At 38.6% G+C, this 17,148-nt stretch overlaps 2 protein-coding genes across 3 annotated transcripts; one reads left to right on the forward strand and one right to left on the reverse strand.

The window, feature by feature from the left end:
- Nucleotides 1–453: 453 nt before the first annotated feature.
- Nucleotides 454–4,251, reverse strand: iah1 (isoamyl acetate hydrolyzing esterase 1 (putative)). Its single transcript, XM_052145701.1, has 6 exons — nt 3,943–4,251; nt 3,820–3,872; nt 3,586–3,728; nt 3,345–3,506; nt 777–898; nt 454–627 (listed from the first exon to the last, which is right to left on the reverse strand). Exons 1-6 carry the CDS (start codon nt 4,003–4,005, stop codon nt 454–456), a joined length of 717 nt encoding a protein of 238 aa, XP_052001661.1. The 5' UTR covers nt 4,006–4,251.
- Nucleotides 1,341–16,513, forward strand: itgb1bp1 (integrin beta 1 binding protein 1). 2 transcript variants are annotated; one of them, XM_052145705.1, is made up of 7 exons: nt 1,341–1,554; nt 8,277–8,403; nt 10,688–10,766; nt 10,862–10,992; nt 11,160–11,252; nt 11,643–11,792; nt 14,835–16,513. In XM_052145705.1, exons 2-7 carry the CDS (start codon nt 8,335–8,337, stop codon nt 14,904–14,906), a joined length of 594 nt encoding a protein of 197 aa, XP_052001665.1. In that variant the 5' UTR covers nt 1,341–1,554; nt 8,277–8,334; the 3' UTR covers nt 14,907–16,513. The 2 variants fall into 2 exon arrangements, with proteins under 2 accessions (XP_052001665.1, XP_052001664.1); XM_052145704.1 differs by lacking the exon at nt 1,341–1,554 and adding an exon at nt 6,944–7,058.
- Nucleotides 16,514–17,148: the final 635 nt, after the last annotated feature.

The following is a 17,148-nucleotide window of genomic DNA, read 5'->3' on the forward strand; positions in this document are numbered from 1 at the left end:
TCCACATAAAATATAATTGATCATTTTCTGGGCCTACACAGAATGGAAATACATTTGGTGTTTCCAAAAGATGACAAATATACAGTATGCCAGATGGTGTGTTTTAGCAGCCTAAAAACCAAATAGGTCTCACCAAAACTTTGAACTTTTCTTGAAAAATGCGTGCTAAACTTGACAGTGAGTGTCCTCAGTGATAGACAAGTTTGTCGTTTGACACAACGTGAATATCAGACATTATATGTGGCTAAAGCTGTTCACATCTGTCATTTAAATTGCCTCAGAAACTCAAATCATCAAGTTCCCTCCTGTTTTCAAATAGAGTTGGTTTCAGCTCAAGTAACAAGAAGAAATCTGACTCGCAGATGGTCTTTCCAGAACCTGATCTGGATGGTAAGTGGGACCAAAGAGGGACCTAATAGTGTTCTTATCCATTGTGCGTGATTTGCCCTGAGTTTAATCACAGAGTAGGCTGCTCTCAGGACTTTTTGGGTCCACATCCCCCCAGTAGGGCAGAATAAAGGGCAGATCTGTCACTCGACTCTCAAGTTGCATCCATAAGTGCTCTGCCAGAAACTGGTTGCCTTTTTCAGAGAGATGCAGTCCGTCTAAAAGATACACTGATGAATCCTGAGGGTAAAATGCATTTGTTCATATTGTAGTTCCAAGTTTTATACCTGATGTTAAGATGTTCAAACTGACTTCTATAACTACAAACACAGGCCTTACCAGATATATTGTAATGTATAATTTATGTGTTTTGAGTGAATGTGTGTTACCTGTCCATCTCTTTGCATAAGTGTCCAGAGATCCAGAACATCCACACCACACTGTCCTGCAGCCTGGACACAAGCCTGTGCATACTGACCAGCCACAGAGTTCAATCGGTTCAAAGCGGAACCTAATAGTTGGAGAAATTGTAACACAAAAATCATATTCTATGTGTGTGTGTGTGAGAGAGCGAGAGAGACTGATATTCAGCCTGCGCTGAATGTTGCCAACTATTTGTTAAAAATAGTATGTGAAACAGCATGCAATATGCAGCCGTATATGTTTCAAATGGCAGTCATCTCCTATTTCATGAGCCAGAAGGAATATTTTAGTGTTATGCAGAAGTCGTAACTAACGCTCGTTATCAACAGCTCATCGGTTCTTCATACACGTCCGAAAGAGACAGTTCTCAGATCAGTGTGTACTGGCTCAAGGGCTGTCAGAGACTCGCGACTGTCAATGTAGATGTGAATATTTGTGACCAGATAATCGCCGATAACCCTATGACAATTATGACGCAAGCGTATTTCCCATAATGTTTTATGTGTTGTTATCCTTATATGCTGCTCTGTACATTCATTTCGTGCCCACACACGCCAGCTCTCGGTACGCGCATGCTCCGTTTCAGGCAGCAACTCGAGATTCTGTTCTCAGTTCAGTGTACAGTTGGAGTAACTGGAGCGCTGATAATAATAATAAGAGTTGGCAAAAACCGACATCATAGGATTATATACTCCAGGATATTGGCTCATTTCGAGTGGGAGTGACTGTCAGGAACGTTCGAAAGTGAGTTTTGATTGAGTAACTTAAACACTAATAAGTGTTGACTCGAGCCGCAAACTGTTTCAGACGATTCAGTCTGATTTAGTGAACTAGATCATCCAGTTCACTAAAAATAACCAGTTCAAAAGAATGATTTGTTCATGAAACAGACATAACTACCATCTAGTAGCAGTGAGATGTCAAGTAGAGAGAGCAGGTCAGTCAAGAGCAGAGAGCCAATCATAACAGCTGGTGTTTACTGTCAAGTCAAAGGATAAGCAGCACCAAAACCCAGCGTTTCTGACAGAGGGTCAGAGTGAGAGAGGAAATTTTGTTTTGTATATGTGTGTATGTGTGTGTGTGTATAGTATATATATATATATATATATATATATATATATATATATATACACACACACACACACACACCTAAAGGATTATTAGGAACACCATACTAATACTGTGTTTGACCCCTTTCAGCCTTCAGAACTGCCTTAATTCTACGTGGCATTGATTCAACAAGGTGCTGAAAGCATTCTTTAGAAATGTTGGCCCATATTGATAGGATAGCATCTTGCAGTTGATGGAGATTTGTGGGATGCACATCCAGGGCACGAAGCTCCTGTTCCACCACATCCCAAAGATGCTCTATTGGGTTGAGATCTGGTGACTGTGGGGGCCATTTTAGTACAGTGAACTCATTGTCATGTTCAAGAAACCGATTTGAAATGATTCGAGCTTTGTGACATGGTGCATTATCCTGCTGGAAGTAGCCATCAGAGGATGGGTACATGGTGGCCATAAAGGGATGGACCTGGTCAGAAACAATGCTCAGGTAGGCCGTGGCATTTAAACGATGCCCAATTGGCACTAAGGGGCCTAAAGTGTGCCAAGAAAACATCCCCCACACCATTACACCACCACCACCAGCCTGCACAGTGGTAACAAGGCATGATGGATCCATGTTCTCATTCTGTTTACGCCAAATTCTGACTCTACCATCTGAATGTCTCAACAGAAATCGAGACTCATCAGACCAGGCAACATTTTTCCAGTCTTCAACTGTCCAATTTTGGTGAGCTCTTGCAAATTGTAGCCTCTTATTCCTATTTGTAGTGGAGATGAGTGGTACCCGGTGGGGTCTTCTGCTGTTGTAGCCCATCCGTCTCAAGGTTGTGCGTGTTGTGGCTTCACAAATGATTTGCTGCATACCTCGGTTGTAACGAGTGGTTATTTCAGGCAAATTTGCTCTTCTATCAGCTTGAATCAGTCGGCCCATTCTCCTCTGACCTCTAGCATCAACAAGGCATTTTCGCCAACAGGACTGCCGCATACTGGATGTTTTTCCCTTTTCACACCATTCTTTGTAAACCCTAGAAATGGTTGTGTGTGAAAATCCCAGTAACTGAGCAGATTGTGAAATACTCAGACCGGCCCGTCTGGCACCAACAACCATGCCACGCTCAATTGCTTAAATCACCTTTCTTTCCCATTCTGACATTCAGTTTGGAGTTCAGGAGACTGTCTTGACCAGGACCACACCCCTAAATGCATTGAAGCAACTGCCATGTGATTGGTTGATTAGATAATTGCATTCATGAGAAATTGAACAGGTGTTCCTAATAATCCTTTAGGTGAGTGTATATACACACACACTTTGCTTATATGTGAACCTTAAGGAACGTATTAAATAATAATAACGGCATGTCATTACCCCTTTAAGACATTTTTAGGCAGTACAGTAAGTATGCTCTTGTTTTAAGTATGCTCCATTCTGAACAATACATTTTGAGACACGGCGGCCAGTGCATCACCTTTCAGCAAGCACTCTTTTTCCCAGGCAGCTTCCTGAAGTGGTGGTGGTGTGATGAAGATGATCTTGTCTTTGGACACTCCTGCAGACACCAGTTGTGTGACTATGTCTTTTAAATTCTCTGAGTACTCCTGACAAGGCACGTGCTGCTGGGGGTTCTTGTCTGAAAAGAAAGCATAAGTCTCTCAAGGACACCTAACTGGTGTTTAGAGCTGAAGCACAAACGTGGAAATGCTCTTTACCTTGCAATGCACAGTCGTTGGCTCCGAAGAAGACTGTCACAGCCGCGATAGGGGCTTCAGAAGTGGACACGATGCGAGGAAGCACAATCTTAGCCCACCTTGTGTTGTAACCTGACAACCCCCTGTTTACCACGTCGCATTTTCTAATAAATGAAAGGAATGGCAAATTAAGTTGCAGCGGAATGGATGCAATAATACATAAGTGCAATATATCATATGCGCTGTACCGCCCACCTTGCGAGTTTGTGAGCAATTTCAGACCCCCATCCATTAGCTTGAAACGAAAACTGAAACAAAAACAGTGCATGTCAGTGCAAGTCTCAAAACTTAAACTGCAGAGAACCCAAGATAACTTACTTGTGTAATAGAGTCGCCGAAAAGAATGATTTGGGGCCATATAATGCTCTTCAGTTTCGACATAGTGACTCCAATACAAGACTCTTTAAAAATCGACCTTCAAGTCTAGAAGGAAGTTACATGTGATTTCCTTCCTTAACGGCTCGACGGCAGGTCAATATATTCTAATGGGTTCGAATAAAAGATTAGGACAATAAATTAATCGGGTCATAAATTGATTTCTGTTTTATAAAGTATAGAGCTGTTCAGCCGTGACGTGAATTTATAGGCGAACCCGGAAGTCAAATTCTCCATGTGTTCCCTCGTGATTTTCAGAGCGTATTTAGGCCACGCCCACCGGGGGGGAATCAATCCAACCGTCTCTTGCGAGAGGCTGCCTCCTTGTCATTTATGACTTATAACAAAAAACAAAACAATGTCTAAAAGCTGCTGTGTGACAAGGTGTACAGTAAACAAGCTAAATAACCCAGAAATAAATTTTTAGAAGCTGTCGACCCCAAAAAACGGTTTGTTTCAGGACATAAAAGTGGATCAATTGAGACAGAGCGCAACTAGTTCTCGAACTACTCAGAACTACGCCCACTGGAACGCTACAGTTTAGCTTACATAAATATAATATATAAAACTGACATTTGATTTACCAGTGACAAAATGTTTACTGCACACGTAGACATACTGAGTGTCAGGATCCCACAATTTACCCACTCTTCCTGCTGATGCTTCACGTCTTATTGCCTGTATCCACTTTTGTCTCCTTAAAGGCTGGCTTTTACGGTTCGGAAGCTTATAAACATTTATTTATGTTTTGTTTTTTTGTTTTTTTTTATTGTTTGCTGTACACCTTGTCACACAGAAGCGTTTAGGCATTTTTCTGTCTTTTGTTATATGCCATAAATGACAAGGAGGCAGCCTCTCGCAATGCAGTCAATGGAGACGGTGGGTGTGGTCTTCAGATCATGACGCGTTGCGCTCTGTCTCTATGGGTTTTTAATAATGGGGTTATGTACGATACGTGGACGTTTTGTTCTACAATATAAATTACACAGTCTCATACCTCAAACGTGAATTTTGAAGCCGCTGTATCCCCCCTTCTCATTTATATGTAATTCAATACAGCTTTAAAATTCACGTTTGAGATATGAAAGTGTGTAAGCCTACTTTATGTTGCAGAACAAAACATCTACGTATGGTAAAGTAATGTTTACCACAGACCTTAATTTGTTCATAAGTTCAAAAACCCATAGGAAAATCTCGAGGAAACCCATGGCGGATTCTCTTCTGGGGTTTTGGACAGGGATTAAGATGAATTAACTACAATTCCCAGAATGCTCAATGACAACTGTCAATCTGGCCGCCATAATAATTTGTAGTTTATCCCTGCAACGACTGAAACTTTTATAGTCTGAAGTTTGTTACACACTGTATCAAACAACAACACCATAACATGTTATAAAAAGTAAATAACGTGGATATATATATATATATATGTAAATTAAAAAAAAAATCACATAGGCCTATCATAAATCTCAAATAAACAATCAAACAGCAGACACATAAAATACACCAGTAGCACCCCTAACACAATATTATAGCAAAGCTACAAGGTCATTACGGAGCAGGACTTTTCAATGAGCTGGAAACCGATACTATTTAGCAGAGACAAGCCACTTCTATTAAAATGAATGGGAGAAATTAGAACAGTAAGCGAATGTCGAAAGGAAATCCCGCATTAAAGGTAAAAGAGCCAATCAATCTTAGAATGTTTTTTTTTTTTATTTATTTATTTTTTTTTTTGCGTAATCTGAGGTAAAGAAGCACAATTTATGATACCAGTGTTGTCAGATGTGAATGCTAATTTTAAATATGTTCTTAGATCGTATTCTTGAACCGATTTTTTTCAGCCGTTTCGAAGATGTCGTTCTTTCCCCATTCAAGTACATAGGGGCATTCACTAAAGTACAGGGGTTTCAGTACAGCGACGCACAAGGGGCGTGGCCATGACATAAAACAAATTTCAGGTCAGCGCACATGTGCATTATAGTGCCTTCTTTCCGCGGGCGTTTCATATTTTCATCGCAGGCTTTTCATAACAGCGACAGCAAACTGATGGAACAGCCGTGGAGAATCTAAGACAAAATAGGGAAATCGGTAAATGTTTTTGTTGTTTTACTATGATACAGAGGCAGATGATTTTGTAAAAGATGCGGTAGCATTTTAATGTAAAGAACGAGTAACGATAAATAATTTTTGTTACCGTTTGCAATATAAGTGCATATGAACTATGCAAATTTTGAATTAGGAGAACGCCTACACTACCACGTCACATTTTTACGCTGTACTGAAACCCCTGGAAATAGAAATGGCTTTCCGAGAGTGTTCCAAAAATGGCCGACAGTGGACTGACTTGCTAGAGAGACTTTGGCTGGAAACCACACCTGCCAGAGGCCTCATTAGGGAATATGTTTGCAACTGTGACTTGCACCGTGGGAAGGGGACGCCACTCAAAGGGTTGTTCCAAACGGTTTGTAACTAAAATTTAAAGGTGCACTCATTAATATTCATATTAATGGTGCACCAACTTCTTAAATGTTCAAGTTACGTAGATGTAGCATCACGCAAAAACAGAAGTTCGCATAATTATCAATGCCATTGTAGAGCTGCGCCATTTGCAGTCCAAGTACAGAGGATTATCGAGATTACATTGCAATATTCGTCTGGTCATGCACCTCAGCATGCACCTCAGCACCAGGGCCATAGCTAGTGGGGTGAAATGTGGTAAAGATTCTAAGATTTCGTATATAGAACAAAGCAGCCTTTTCTCTATGGCGTGATATGATTAGAGCCTTCATTTTATGTGTGTACATAATTTTATAATAATAATTGTACTCTGCTATTAATATTTAATCATTAAAAAGTTCAGCTTTTTGCAAGCAAATTTAAGTTTTTATATATGTTGCGTCCCCTTTAAGAGGTGCTGGGTGGAGCCGCATAGGAAGTGAAGCATCAACGCAAGTCTCGCCAAAACAGAGAGTACTGCGGACCGCCACTTTGATTAAACTACATAATAATTATTATTATTACAGCCCTACACTGTGCATACTGGCTTCAAAATAGAGGTATGCCCTGTGTGCTTGATTACCAACTCACTAGTCTCGAACTCGCCATTTAATTTAAAGCAATCTACCAAATAACAGCCCTTTGCTTTGCGCATGAAGTTAGTTAAGCTAGACATGAGATGCTGCGGGCGAGTGTTTATCCTAGCAACGGGTTTCCGTTACCTTCTTCGTTGTTTTCATGAACAATGCCAACTCGTGCCCTGTTGTTGTCAAAGCGCACGAGCGGAGCGGCTCTCTGTTGATTCCACGAAAGTTGCTCAAAGTTAGGATTAGACTAGTGAGTTGCTCAAAGTTTGGCATCCGTGTTTTATAGTGGCGTGGGCACACGGAGAGCTTTTTTGTTTTAGCCCCGAGAACATGTCAATGTGGTCTTTGACCCTTATAAAATCAACACTGTCCGACACATGTTGTGTTTAAGGGTAGAAATGGATTACAACAGAGACCTTGCATGTGCATGGGACAACACCTCAGTGTTTGTTTACCTCTGCTATGAAGGTCTAGAATCAGTGGCTGGTTATGAAATACAATATTTTACTTGAGTTATTTATTAATAGGGCATTTTTACCACGTCGTTATAAGGTGCGCATATTCACAGTTTAGAACCAGTTTTAATGTTTATACTTTTACAACCCGTTTTTCTTATCCCATTTTCTCCCCAATTTGGAATGCCCAATTCCCACAACTGTCCTCGTGGTGGCGCGGTTACTCAGCTCAATTCGGGTGGTGGAGGACAAGTCTCAGTTGCCTCCGCTTCTGAGACCACCAATCTGCTCATCTTATCACGTGGCTCGTCGTGCATGACACCACGGAGACTCACAGCATGTGGAGGCTCATGCTACTCTCTGCAATCCACACACAAATTACCAGGCACCCCATTGAGAGCGAGAACCAGTTAATCACAACCACGAGGTTACCCCATGTGACTCTACACTCCTTAGCAACCGGGCCAATTTAGTTGCTTGGAGACCTGGCTGGAGTCACACAGCATACCCTGGATTCGTACTCGTAACTCCTGGTGTGATAGTCAGTGTCAGTACTCGCTTATCTACCCAGGCCTCACAACCCATTTTTACCTTTTGAAAAAATTTTAAGAATCGTGTTATGTTTTGGGCCTTTGATTGAAATCTGATTTTACAGAACTATTGACAGCACAGATGACACACATTCTTAGCTTTATGGATGTGATATTTATGGTACTAATGTGGTAAATCTCATTAGACTATGTTGCCATCTGCTGGTCAGCTGGAGAACTGCAGCACTGGCGTCATGGGGAAGGATGTTTAAAAAGGTCAAGAAGCCCCACAGCAGCAGCTCCCAGAGCAGTGAGATCAGCACTAAAAGCAAGGTGAGTTTTCCACCACATCAACTATGCAGCATTATAAGCATGTTAACATTTTATCTGAATCCAAATAAGCTTATTTCTACTAAGTACGAAAAGAACATTTAGCTGCAAACAGCAGTTGACAAGGTTCAAACGTTTCAAAGGGTCAAACGTTTAAGGGCCTTTTAGTGCATATGCAACATTAAGTATTAATTAGACAGTCTGTTATTACTTAAAATAATGATAAATTGCCTTAATTTTCAGAAACATTAGGTTAGGTAACAGAGATATGGCATTTTTTACATTCCTGATTCTTATAGCGCCACTAAGAGGCAGAGGTGTGCAGTTTTTTTCCATATGTCCTCATGTTGACCTTCTACATAAGTTTCCAAACTTTGGTAATAATATCTAATTTTGTTCAAGAGTTATAACCATTTAAGTAAAATTGACCACGCCCACATTGTACATTTTGGCGTACCATTGTGACGATTAATCTAAAGTTCAAACTTTTTATATATATAATTATTGATATTGGGACTCCAGAGAATCTTTCATTACTTGTTTGGTTCTGATCGTGCGAACGGCTTAGGACTAGTTCGACAAGTCGTTTTTCACACCAATGGTTCTTGAGGCAAAGTTTCCGCCTATGTTATGGACACTCTTTACAGAAATGCGGGACAGTACCTGTTTTTAGCACATGTTCAACAGATCAATGTAAACAATACAAAAGTTGCAAAATATAATATATGCAATATAATATCATATATTTTGAAATTTAATTTTGTTTATTTTAAAAAAGATCAAATGTGACAAATGATAAACTAATAAAATATAATTAGTCAAATTAATATTCAGATTGTACCTATTCAGATTGTACCTAGTTATAAGGTATTTCATTTGGAAGCAAAAGGGACATTATAACTGAAATATACCCATATGAATTGATATCGAATTCAGATTTGAATAGAGAGCTTGTGATTCAGAATCGAATCGGGAAATATGTACTAATACCGAGCCCTTGTGGTTATTTTTTTCAAACTATGTGACTTTCCTTAAATATATTTATTACACAATTTACAAAGACACTGCATGTAAAATTTCAAGTCGATCGGACCAACGGTTCCATAGTTAGAGCCGTTTTTATGTTTATCTTTGGATAATGCCATTAAGGGGCCGAGGTGTTTTTCGTTTTTTTTTTTCGTCTGTTCTCAGATTGACCTGCTACATAACTCTTGAACGGAATGAGATATTTTCACATAATTTGAGACACTTAAGCAAATGTGGCACCACCCACTTCATGCTTTTTGTCATAACGTTGTAATGATTAATCAATAGTTTGATAATTATTCATACTGGGGCTCCAGAGAATCTTTCTGCACTGGATTGGTTCTGATCGGGCGGACAGCCTAGGACTAGTTTGAAAAAGTAGTTTTTGAAAATGGCAGAAAATCTAGTGGGTAGAGCTAAAATTTGACAGGTGCATTAAGATTCGTCATGACCTCAAGGAATCACAGGAAGAATTTGATTTCTAGGCCTTAACGATTATAATCGTTATGGCCAAAAATATGCAGGTTTTTTCCACTATAGCACCCCCAATTTGCCGATTAGGTCAAGTTCATGCTTATGGCTAGAAAGCTGGAGTACGTACTACAACTCCCCAAAGTTTCAAGTCTCTTAAGCAGGGGTGAGGAACCTTTTTTTCCATTAAGGGCCATTTGAGTATTTATGAAATTATTTGCGGGCCATACAATTACTTGCAATTTCTGATTGTGGGTTGAAATTAATGTACGCATTCCGTTACGTGCTCGGCTCGCCCACCAAAAACACTAAAAGATCTGTCTATTATACAATATTTTGTGTTATCATTGAAAATTATTTGTAAACATTATTTGAAAAAAAAAATTTAGGTTAATTGAATCGAGGCCATTTTTTGCTTTTCAAATAATTTCTCAAATGGCCTAGTGGGCTGGGTAAAATGGTCTCACGGGCCTTATACGGCCCTGTGGTCTGACGTTCCCCACCTCTGCTTTACAGTTTGGTATGCACAATCAGTTCTAGGGCAGATAAATAATAATCCTGACAGTTACAATAGGGTTTCTGCACTTTGTGCTTCAACCCTTAAATACGAATTAAAGCTTGTATGGTAATTTTTTCATTACATGCCATCCATGTGCCTTACATAGAATTTTTCATCATACTATGATTCAGAATCCAGTAATAATCCTTATCTCACATACTAAATAGAACAAAGTATGGCTCAATCCCAGTTACCAATTCCCATCCTGAGCTTTGTATTCCACTTATCCAGTCTGTAGATTCCAGTTTGGTAGGCCTGTCTAGGTCAAGCACAGTTGCCAGCCTTGACACTGACTCCACCAAGAGCTCAGGTTAGACTTCGTCCACTCTCACCTTTAGGAAAAAACAAATGTTTACACTTACTCTGTTGCCCTGCTTAGAATTTCTGACCTTGTTGACCCTGCAGGTAATGCTGTGTCTGAGACCTGTGCTGAGTTCAGGGTAAAATATGTGGGAGTCATTGAGAAGCTGCATTTTGAAATGAGCAAAACCCTCCAGGAGCCTCTAGACTTCATCAACTACATTGATGCAGCTCAGGTAAGAATATTAAATGCTTTATTGCAGTTTTCTGGAATACTTCTGATTGGTCATTTATTTTTGTATATTGATCGCTAAAAAGTTTTTTTGATGGTTACCCCTGGCAACCTACTGTGATAGTTTTGTGACAGTTAAACATTTCAACATCTCGTGTATTCCTTTTAAAGCAAGATGGAAAACTTCCATTTGTGCCAGGAGATGAGGAGATGATTCTGGGAGTGTCCAAGTATGGCGTAAAAGTTGCACCATTGGACCAATGTGTGAGTTCTGTGCCTTATTCACATTTCATATTGTCAAGTTATATTGACTGTGGTCACGATGCCTGCATTTCACTTTTTACCAGCAATGTCAAAACATGTTAAAAAAACCTCCATGATTCTGATCTAATGCGGACTTTGCGTGTTTGCCCTTACATAAATCACCAGCCACAATGCTGTGTTCTGGGTGATTGCTTCCAAGATATTCTGGCTGTAGATATGGTTGTGTCCCCTCCTTCAATGCAAGTCTATGGGTTTTTGTTTTCACCATTTGTATTGATAATCAGGCACATATTTTACATCCAGATGCTTCCCCGCCACAAGATGTACAATTTAATGCTGCTCTAGATTCTTTCCCACAATATATAACATAGAACCCTTTTCTCTTCCCAGGGTGTGCTTCACCGTCACCCGCTCTACCTGATAGTGCGGATGCTTTGCTATGATGATGGTCTGGGTGCAGGGAAGAACCTGCTAGCACTGAAAACCACTGATGCCAAGCAGCAGGAGTGCAGCATCTGGGTTTATCAGTGCAGCAGTGCGGTAAGAGCTTTGAATGGTGTCAAATTGTTGTCATTTACAGTTACAGGAAAACCCTTTACATTTACCTGGATTTCTGCACAAATTGGTCAATATTTGATTTGATCTTCAACTAAGCCAATGATACACTTTCATGTTATTATTGAACAAGCCATGTAAACATTCACAGTGCAGGATGGAAAAAGTGGCATAAAAAAATGAAAACATCATCCCAATGGTGAAGTGCGGTGGAGGGATCATCATGTTTTGGAGCTGCTTTGAGGCCTAGACTGTTTGCCATTATAGAGGGAAAAATGAGTTCCCACTGAAAGTTCTTGGTTGAGGTTATTGCTGACAAATAAGGATAGAATAGTTTATAAATCCAAGGGTTCACTTACTTTTTCCACAGCACCGTGAAAGTTTAATGTGACGTGTTTAATGAAGACATGAAAGATTATAATTGCCTGTGTTGTTAGCTTAAGCACATTGAGCCTCATTCTTGAATCACGAGCAGAATTAATATTTTTTGAGTAAATCGTTCGTAAAGCCGTTCTGATGAAAATTCTCTGATTCATTTAAGTTTTCTTATTTTCAAAATGTTAGTTGGTATGAATGTAATTTACACCTGCTCCCGACCACGTGCAAAACATGTGAAAGACATCTGAAGGTTTTGTGTTCTTTCAGGCAAACTGTCATGACTATGTTTTGATTGAAGTGAAATTACATAAGTAATAAGTAAAATTAACCTAATTAACATAAATTAGTAAAAAAAGACCTTGCTTTCTTTTTAAACCATTGTCTATACTTATTTAGAAACGTTTCTTTAGTACTTGAATACATTTTTTCCAGCTGAAGTGCTTGATTTTACTCGAAACGATGAATGCCCTCGAACGTGACTGGTATGACTTTTTATTTATAATTTTTTTATTTTTTGATATGAGCTCTATAATTTAGGTTTCATAATTCTGAATTGGCATTGGTAAACAGCATTCAGTTTCTAACGTATGGTAAATGCTAATGCTGATAAATCCATAAATAAACACGGGTGCGAAAACAATGTAACAGGAAAAAATGGAAAACATTGTCTTATAGCTTGCAAATCTGAAATATCTGATATTTTCAGGCATTCTATTAATTTCTCCAAAGATTCTTCTAGTTAAATACCATCATGATTTACCCGAGAAGTTTCACAAATGATGCTGGCGATGTGCTGTGAACAGAAACAGAGAAGATTAATTGTGGTGGACATCCTCCTCCCGGCATGAACTGAATTTTTTTTACACGTCAAACCATTTTTATTGACTTATTGAAACTTTTGATTCGCAAAAGAGCGCCTTATGACAGCAAAAACATGCAATGGCAGTTACTCACTTTCTTTGAGGCGTTAGTTTACTTGCTAAATAAAAGAATTACGATGTGAATGCACTTAATTCATAAACTATTTAAAATACAGTTCCGCATAGATGTTAAAAGCATTTTCTATTGAGCCTGGTTTCTTCCTTATTTGGTGTTTTCATGGGCGTGGATTATGATAATTGTGAATGAATGTGCACACACCTCTTTACGAATGTTTGGAATTCACGAACATACTCACATTTAACTAACAAATCTTGGGGAGTACAAAGCATTTGTTAATCCGGGGGACATTTTTCAGGAAGGTCCATTTTACACTCAAATGACTCCGAATTTACGAAGGTTTCATGAATGAGGTCCTTTTGTGTTTGTCTATACTTGTGACTTTGAAGATAAGATCACAATTTATGACCAATTAATGCTATTTCCAAAGGGTTCACATACTTTCTCTTGCCACTATATCAATTCACATTTCATTTGCTGCATCTGTATTTGCAATAGTACATGATCCAGCAAACTTCATCTTCAAGAATCTTCATATAAAGTATAATTTAGGACTGGTCTTGTGTATATACACAGCTCTATAAGAACAGTTAATTAACTCTGTGTTTCCTAATCACTGTGACGTGGCACACTAGTGTGCCCTGAAAGATTGTCAGGTGTGCTCTTGATAATGATCAAATTCTACAAAATAAATAAATATGCATGAAAAAAAAGAAAATTCAGGGATCCAAATCCACTTTTGTGATTGTGAAGAGCAATGATTAATGTGCAAATGTGTCTGATGTTTATACGTCTTAAGGGTCTTTATGTGACTCACGTCAGCGCTGCAGAATACATTCAAGTCAATGAAGTGACGCCACTTTACATCAAAGTGTTTTTAATATACACTATTTTGCTTCACCAATAATGTCTTTGAGAGTACCAAGCAATAAGATATATTTAAAAACTGTCCAAATTTGTGAAGAGACATCGAATGTCTCATAATTTATTTTAATTATGCACACCGTTTAAGTCGATGCGGACCAGGAGGAAGGTTTGAGTTGTCGATTGAGTTCTGTTCAGTTAATTTTTTACGCGTTTTGTTCATATTTTAATCGCATTTGTTTCTTTTTTATTATTTTGCGTTGTTCATATGTCGTGTTTTAATGGCCGCCTCTGTAACTGCGGGGGAAAAAACATTCGTCTGCTTCGTGTCTCTGTTGTTCATCTGTTCTCTTCATAAATAAATAAATGCATAATCTGCTGTATACTCGTCCTGTAAATTTGTGATTAAAAATGTGAATGAAAATAAAAGCTATTAAATGCCTTATCATTTAAAATGTGAAAATTAAAATGACGGGTAATAATAGATTATGACAGGTTTTTTTTACGACCCTGTCTGTCAATATGACGGACGATGAGATATACAATGCTTGCGTTAGACTATGATTTATATATTACTTTTTTATTTACATTGCAAGTAATACAAGTAAACGCTACTAAGATGGACAGAAAACTTAGACAAGTTCTTGAAAAGGAAATACATTGATGATTGTTAGCTTATGTGGAATAGTGGTGTGCTGTCTAATGTTTTAGTCATAAAAGTGTGTCATGGCAGAAAAATGGTTGGAGAAACATTGAATTAACATATATATATATATATATATAAGGCTCTGTCTGCCTATGTAGATATGATATATGTAGATTTAACACTCAATTTTTGGTATTCAGGAGCAAGCCCAGGCCATCTGCAAAGTATTGTCCACCTCCTTTGACTGTGCCCTGGCCTCAGAGAAGTCCTGAGGTCTATTTGGGAGCGCTCCGTTTCACCTTTACTCATTCCCGGGAGGAATGGAAGAGTTGGAGCAAGCCTGTGGAAGTCTTGTAAATTCTGGAGTTTGTTTTTTAACTGATCTGAAAGAAACACAATGATTTCTCCTTATGATTAATATTTGTGCTGAAGATTTGGTTTTTGTCCAGCACGAAAGGGCAACCATCTCTACCATGTTTGCACCATAATCATTAGTCTTGCCAAAAATCCTCTTCTCCAGTGCCCCCCTTCCCCCTCCACCATCAGTATGCGTTTTGGATCCCCGTGTCTGTATATAATATTTGTACTTCCCTACTATATAGTATGTAGAAAGCAGCATGTAAAATTAGGTGTAAAGAATCAGTAGGTGAGAAATACCCAGATGATCTATTGCATCTGCTGAGATTCTGAAGTGGGCATCCACTGGACACTGTACTATCCCATAAGGACATGGGATCTAAGGAGCTGTCAGATTCAAAATACGTCCAAGTCCAAGTGCTGCATATACCAAGAAAGTTGATCCTCATGGTTACATTGTACTCATTTAACAAAACCAGAGTAAATTATTTTGCGGTCCTTGTTATGAAATCATGCACATTCCTGGGGGAAGTATGTCCCGAAATGCATTTATACTACATACATACTAAACTTACGTTATCTTCGTGCGACCCTGCATACACATGCGTGGACATTTGTGTTTTGGATTAATTTAAATTCATTGAAACTTGACTGATCTCAGTTCAGAAGACTCTGTACTGTCAGTAAGGGTTAAACTTTCTATTCAGTCATGTGACAAAACAACATGGTGCTGATCACAGCACAGTTTTCTTTGGGAGAAATGCCAAAAAACTACATCTGGTAAGAAACATAATTATGTTTTTACATTGAAACCTGTGTGAGTCAAAAGATTAGTGTCTAGTTTCATCCAATATAGCTTTCTTAAAATTGGAGCGATTTATAGTGAAATGCATTTTTAGCAAAACTGTTTACTCTAGAATGTATTATTATTATTTTTTTTCATGATTATTAGCTGCTTCTAGTTACAAATCAAAAGGGAAATGCACACATCTGTCACACTCATGTTTCAGGAGGTTGATAATGGTCAATAAGTGCGTTCTTGATCTAATGCAGTAGTTACTCTGAAAGTGCAGAAATTTGGACACAGAAAATAGTAAATGTGTACTACGAGGTGGCCTCAAGGTACAGGGTTGGGAAACACTGCTCTACTCCAAACATCCCTGCCATAATCCAAAGGTCCAGTGATCAGGTTTGGGCTGCATCTATTTTTGTAAGCTTATTTAATCTTATTTAATGTAAATGTAAATACAGTAACCTCAGAACACACTTCCCACCATGGTCCAGTAAATCTGTGATTTCTGAGAACCTAGTGAGATTTGTGCAAACTATGGTACATTAATGTCAGTATGACTGGGACTTGTTTATCAAAGATGCTGTAAATGCCAAACGCTCTGCACCCTGTATGTAGAGGTTGTAATGGGTCATATGACAATCAATGCTGTTTGTTAAATCTACCCCTCTTTTGTCATCCATCTCCAATGTTCTGGTCCAGATGGGATCAGTTAATATGGTACAATAAAGCAGTGCAAATGTAATTATATAAAAAAAAATGCTGTAGTTTTGCTTGTCTTTACAGTATTTTTTTATTTACGTCTAAAATCTGTTGAATGATGCCCCTTCTGTATAGCTCTCCACAGTTTTCCTGACCAACCACTGGGTGGCACCATGATTATTTAGATTGTTCCATGACAGTTTTCTGGTTCCGATCCCTATAAGAAGCAATCCAGACAGAGAACAACAACCATCTTAGTGTTAGTTGGAGTAAAAAAATAGTTCAGGCTTAAATATAAGGTGCTCAATTTGTCAATTTACTTTGAACACATCCTAACATTAACCACTAGATGGCAGCAATCCCCAACTATTTTGGACCCCAACATTATTTAGTAATTGTGTTGCTAACTACAGTGGCCACAAAGTATGTGGATTCTTAAGCCACACTTCAATTGATATGAATTGCATTGCTTTATACCACAGTTTCAAATCAAGAGGCATTTATTCTTAGAAAAATAACACAAGCACACCTTTCAAGCAAAAATATTTCATGAACAGAAGTTTGTTAGGTTTTATATGATAATGCAATACATAAACAGTTCAAAATGAAGATGTATTTTGTGGCTTACTGTAACATGTCCATACTTAATATGCTGAATTACACCT

This window comes from Xyrauchen texanus, chromosome 16, assembly GCF_025860055.1.
Source record: "Xyrauchen texanus isolate HMW12.3.18 chromosome 16, RBS_HiC_50CHRs, whole genome shotgun sequence".
Taxonomy (NCBI): domain Eukaryota; kingdom Metazoa; phylum Chordata; class Actinopteri; order Cypriniformes; family Catostomidae; genus Xyrauchen; species Xyrauchen texanus.

What these genes read in the sequence shown, in the direction of transcription:
- itgb1bp1 (XM_052145705.1), top strand. Translation starts at nt 8,335, where the DNA reads ATGTTTAAAAAGGTCAAGAAGCCCCACAGCAGCAGCTCCCAGAGCAGT. An exon ending in TGACTCCACCAAGAGCTCAG is followed by an intron (nt 10,767 to 10,861) that starts GTTAGACTTCGT and finishes TTGACCCTGCAG; the next exon opens with GTAATGCTGTGTCTGAGACC. An exon ending in ACTACATTGATGCAGCTCAG is followed by an intron (nt 10,993 to 11,159) that starts GTAAGAATATTA and finishes TTCCTTTTAAAG; the next exon opens with CAAGATGGAAAACTTCCATT.
- iah1 (XM_052145701.1), bottom strand. Translation starts at nt 4,005, where the DNA reads ATGTCGAAACTGAAGAGCATTATATGGCCCCAAATCATTCTTTTCGGC. An exon ending in TCGGCGACTCTATTACACAA is followed by an intron (nt 3,873 to 3,942) that starts GTAAGTTATCTT and finishes TTTTTGTTTCAG; the next exon opens with TTTTCGTTTCAAGCTAATGG. An exon ending in CAACGACTGTGCATTGCAAG is followed by an intron (nt 3,507 to 3,585) that starts GTAAAGAGCATT and finishes CTTTCTTTTCAG; the next exon opens with ACAAGAACCCCCAGCAGCAC.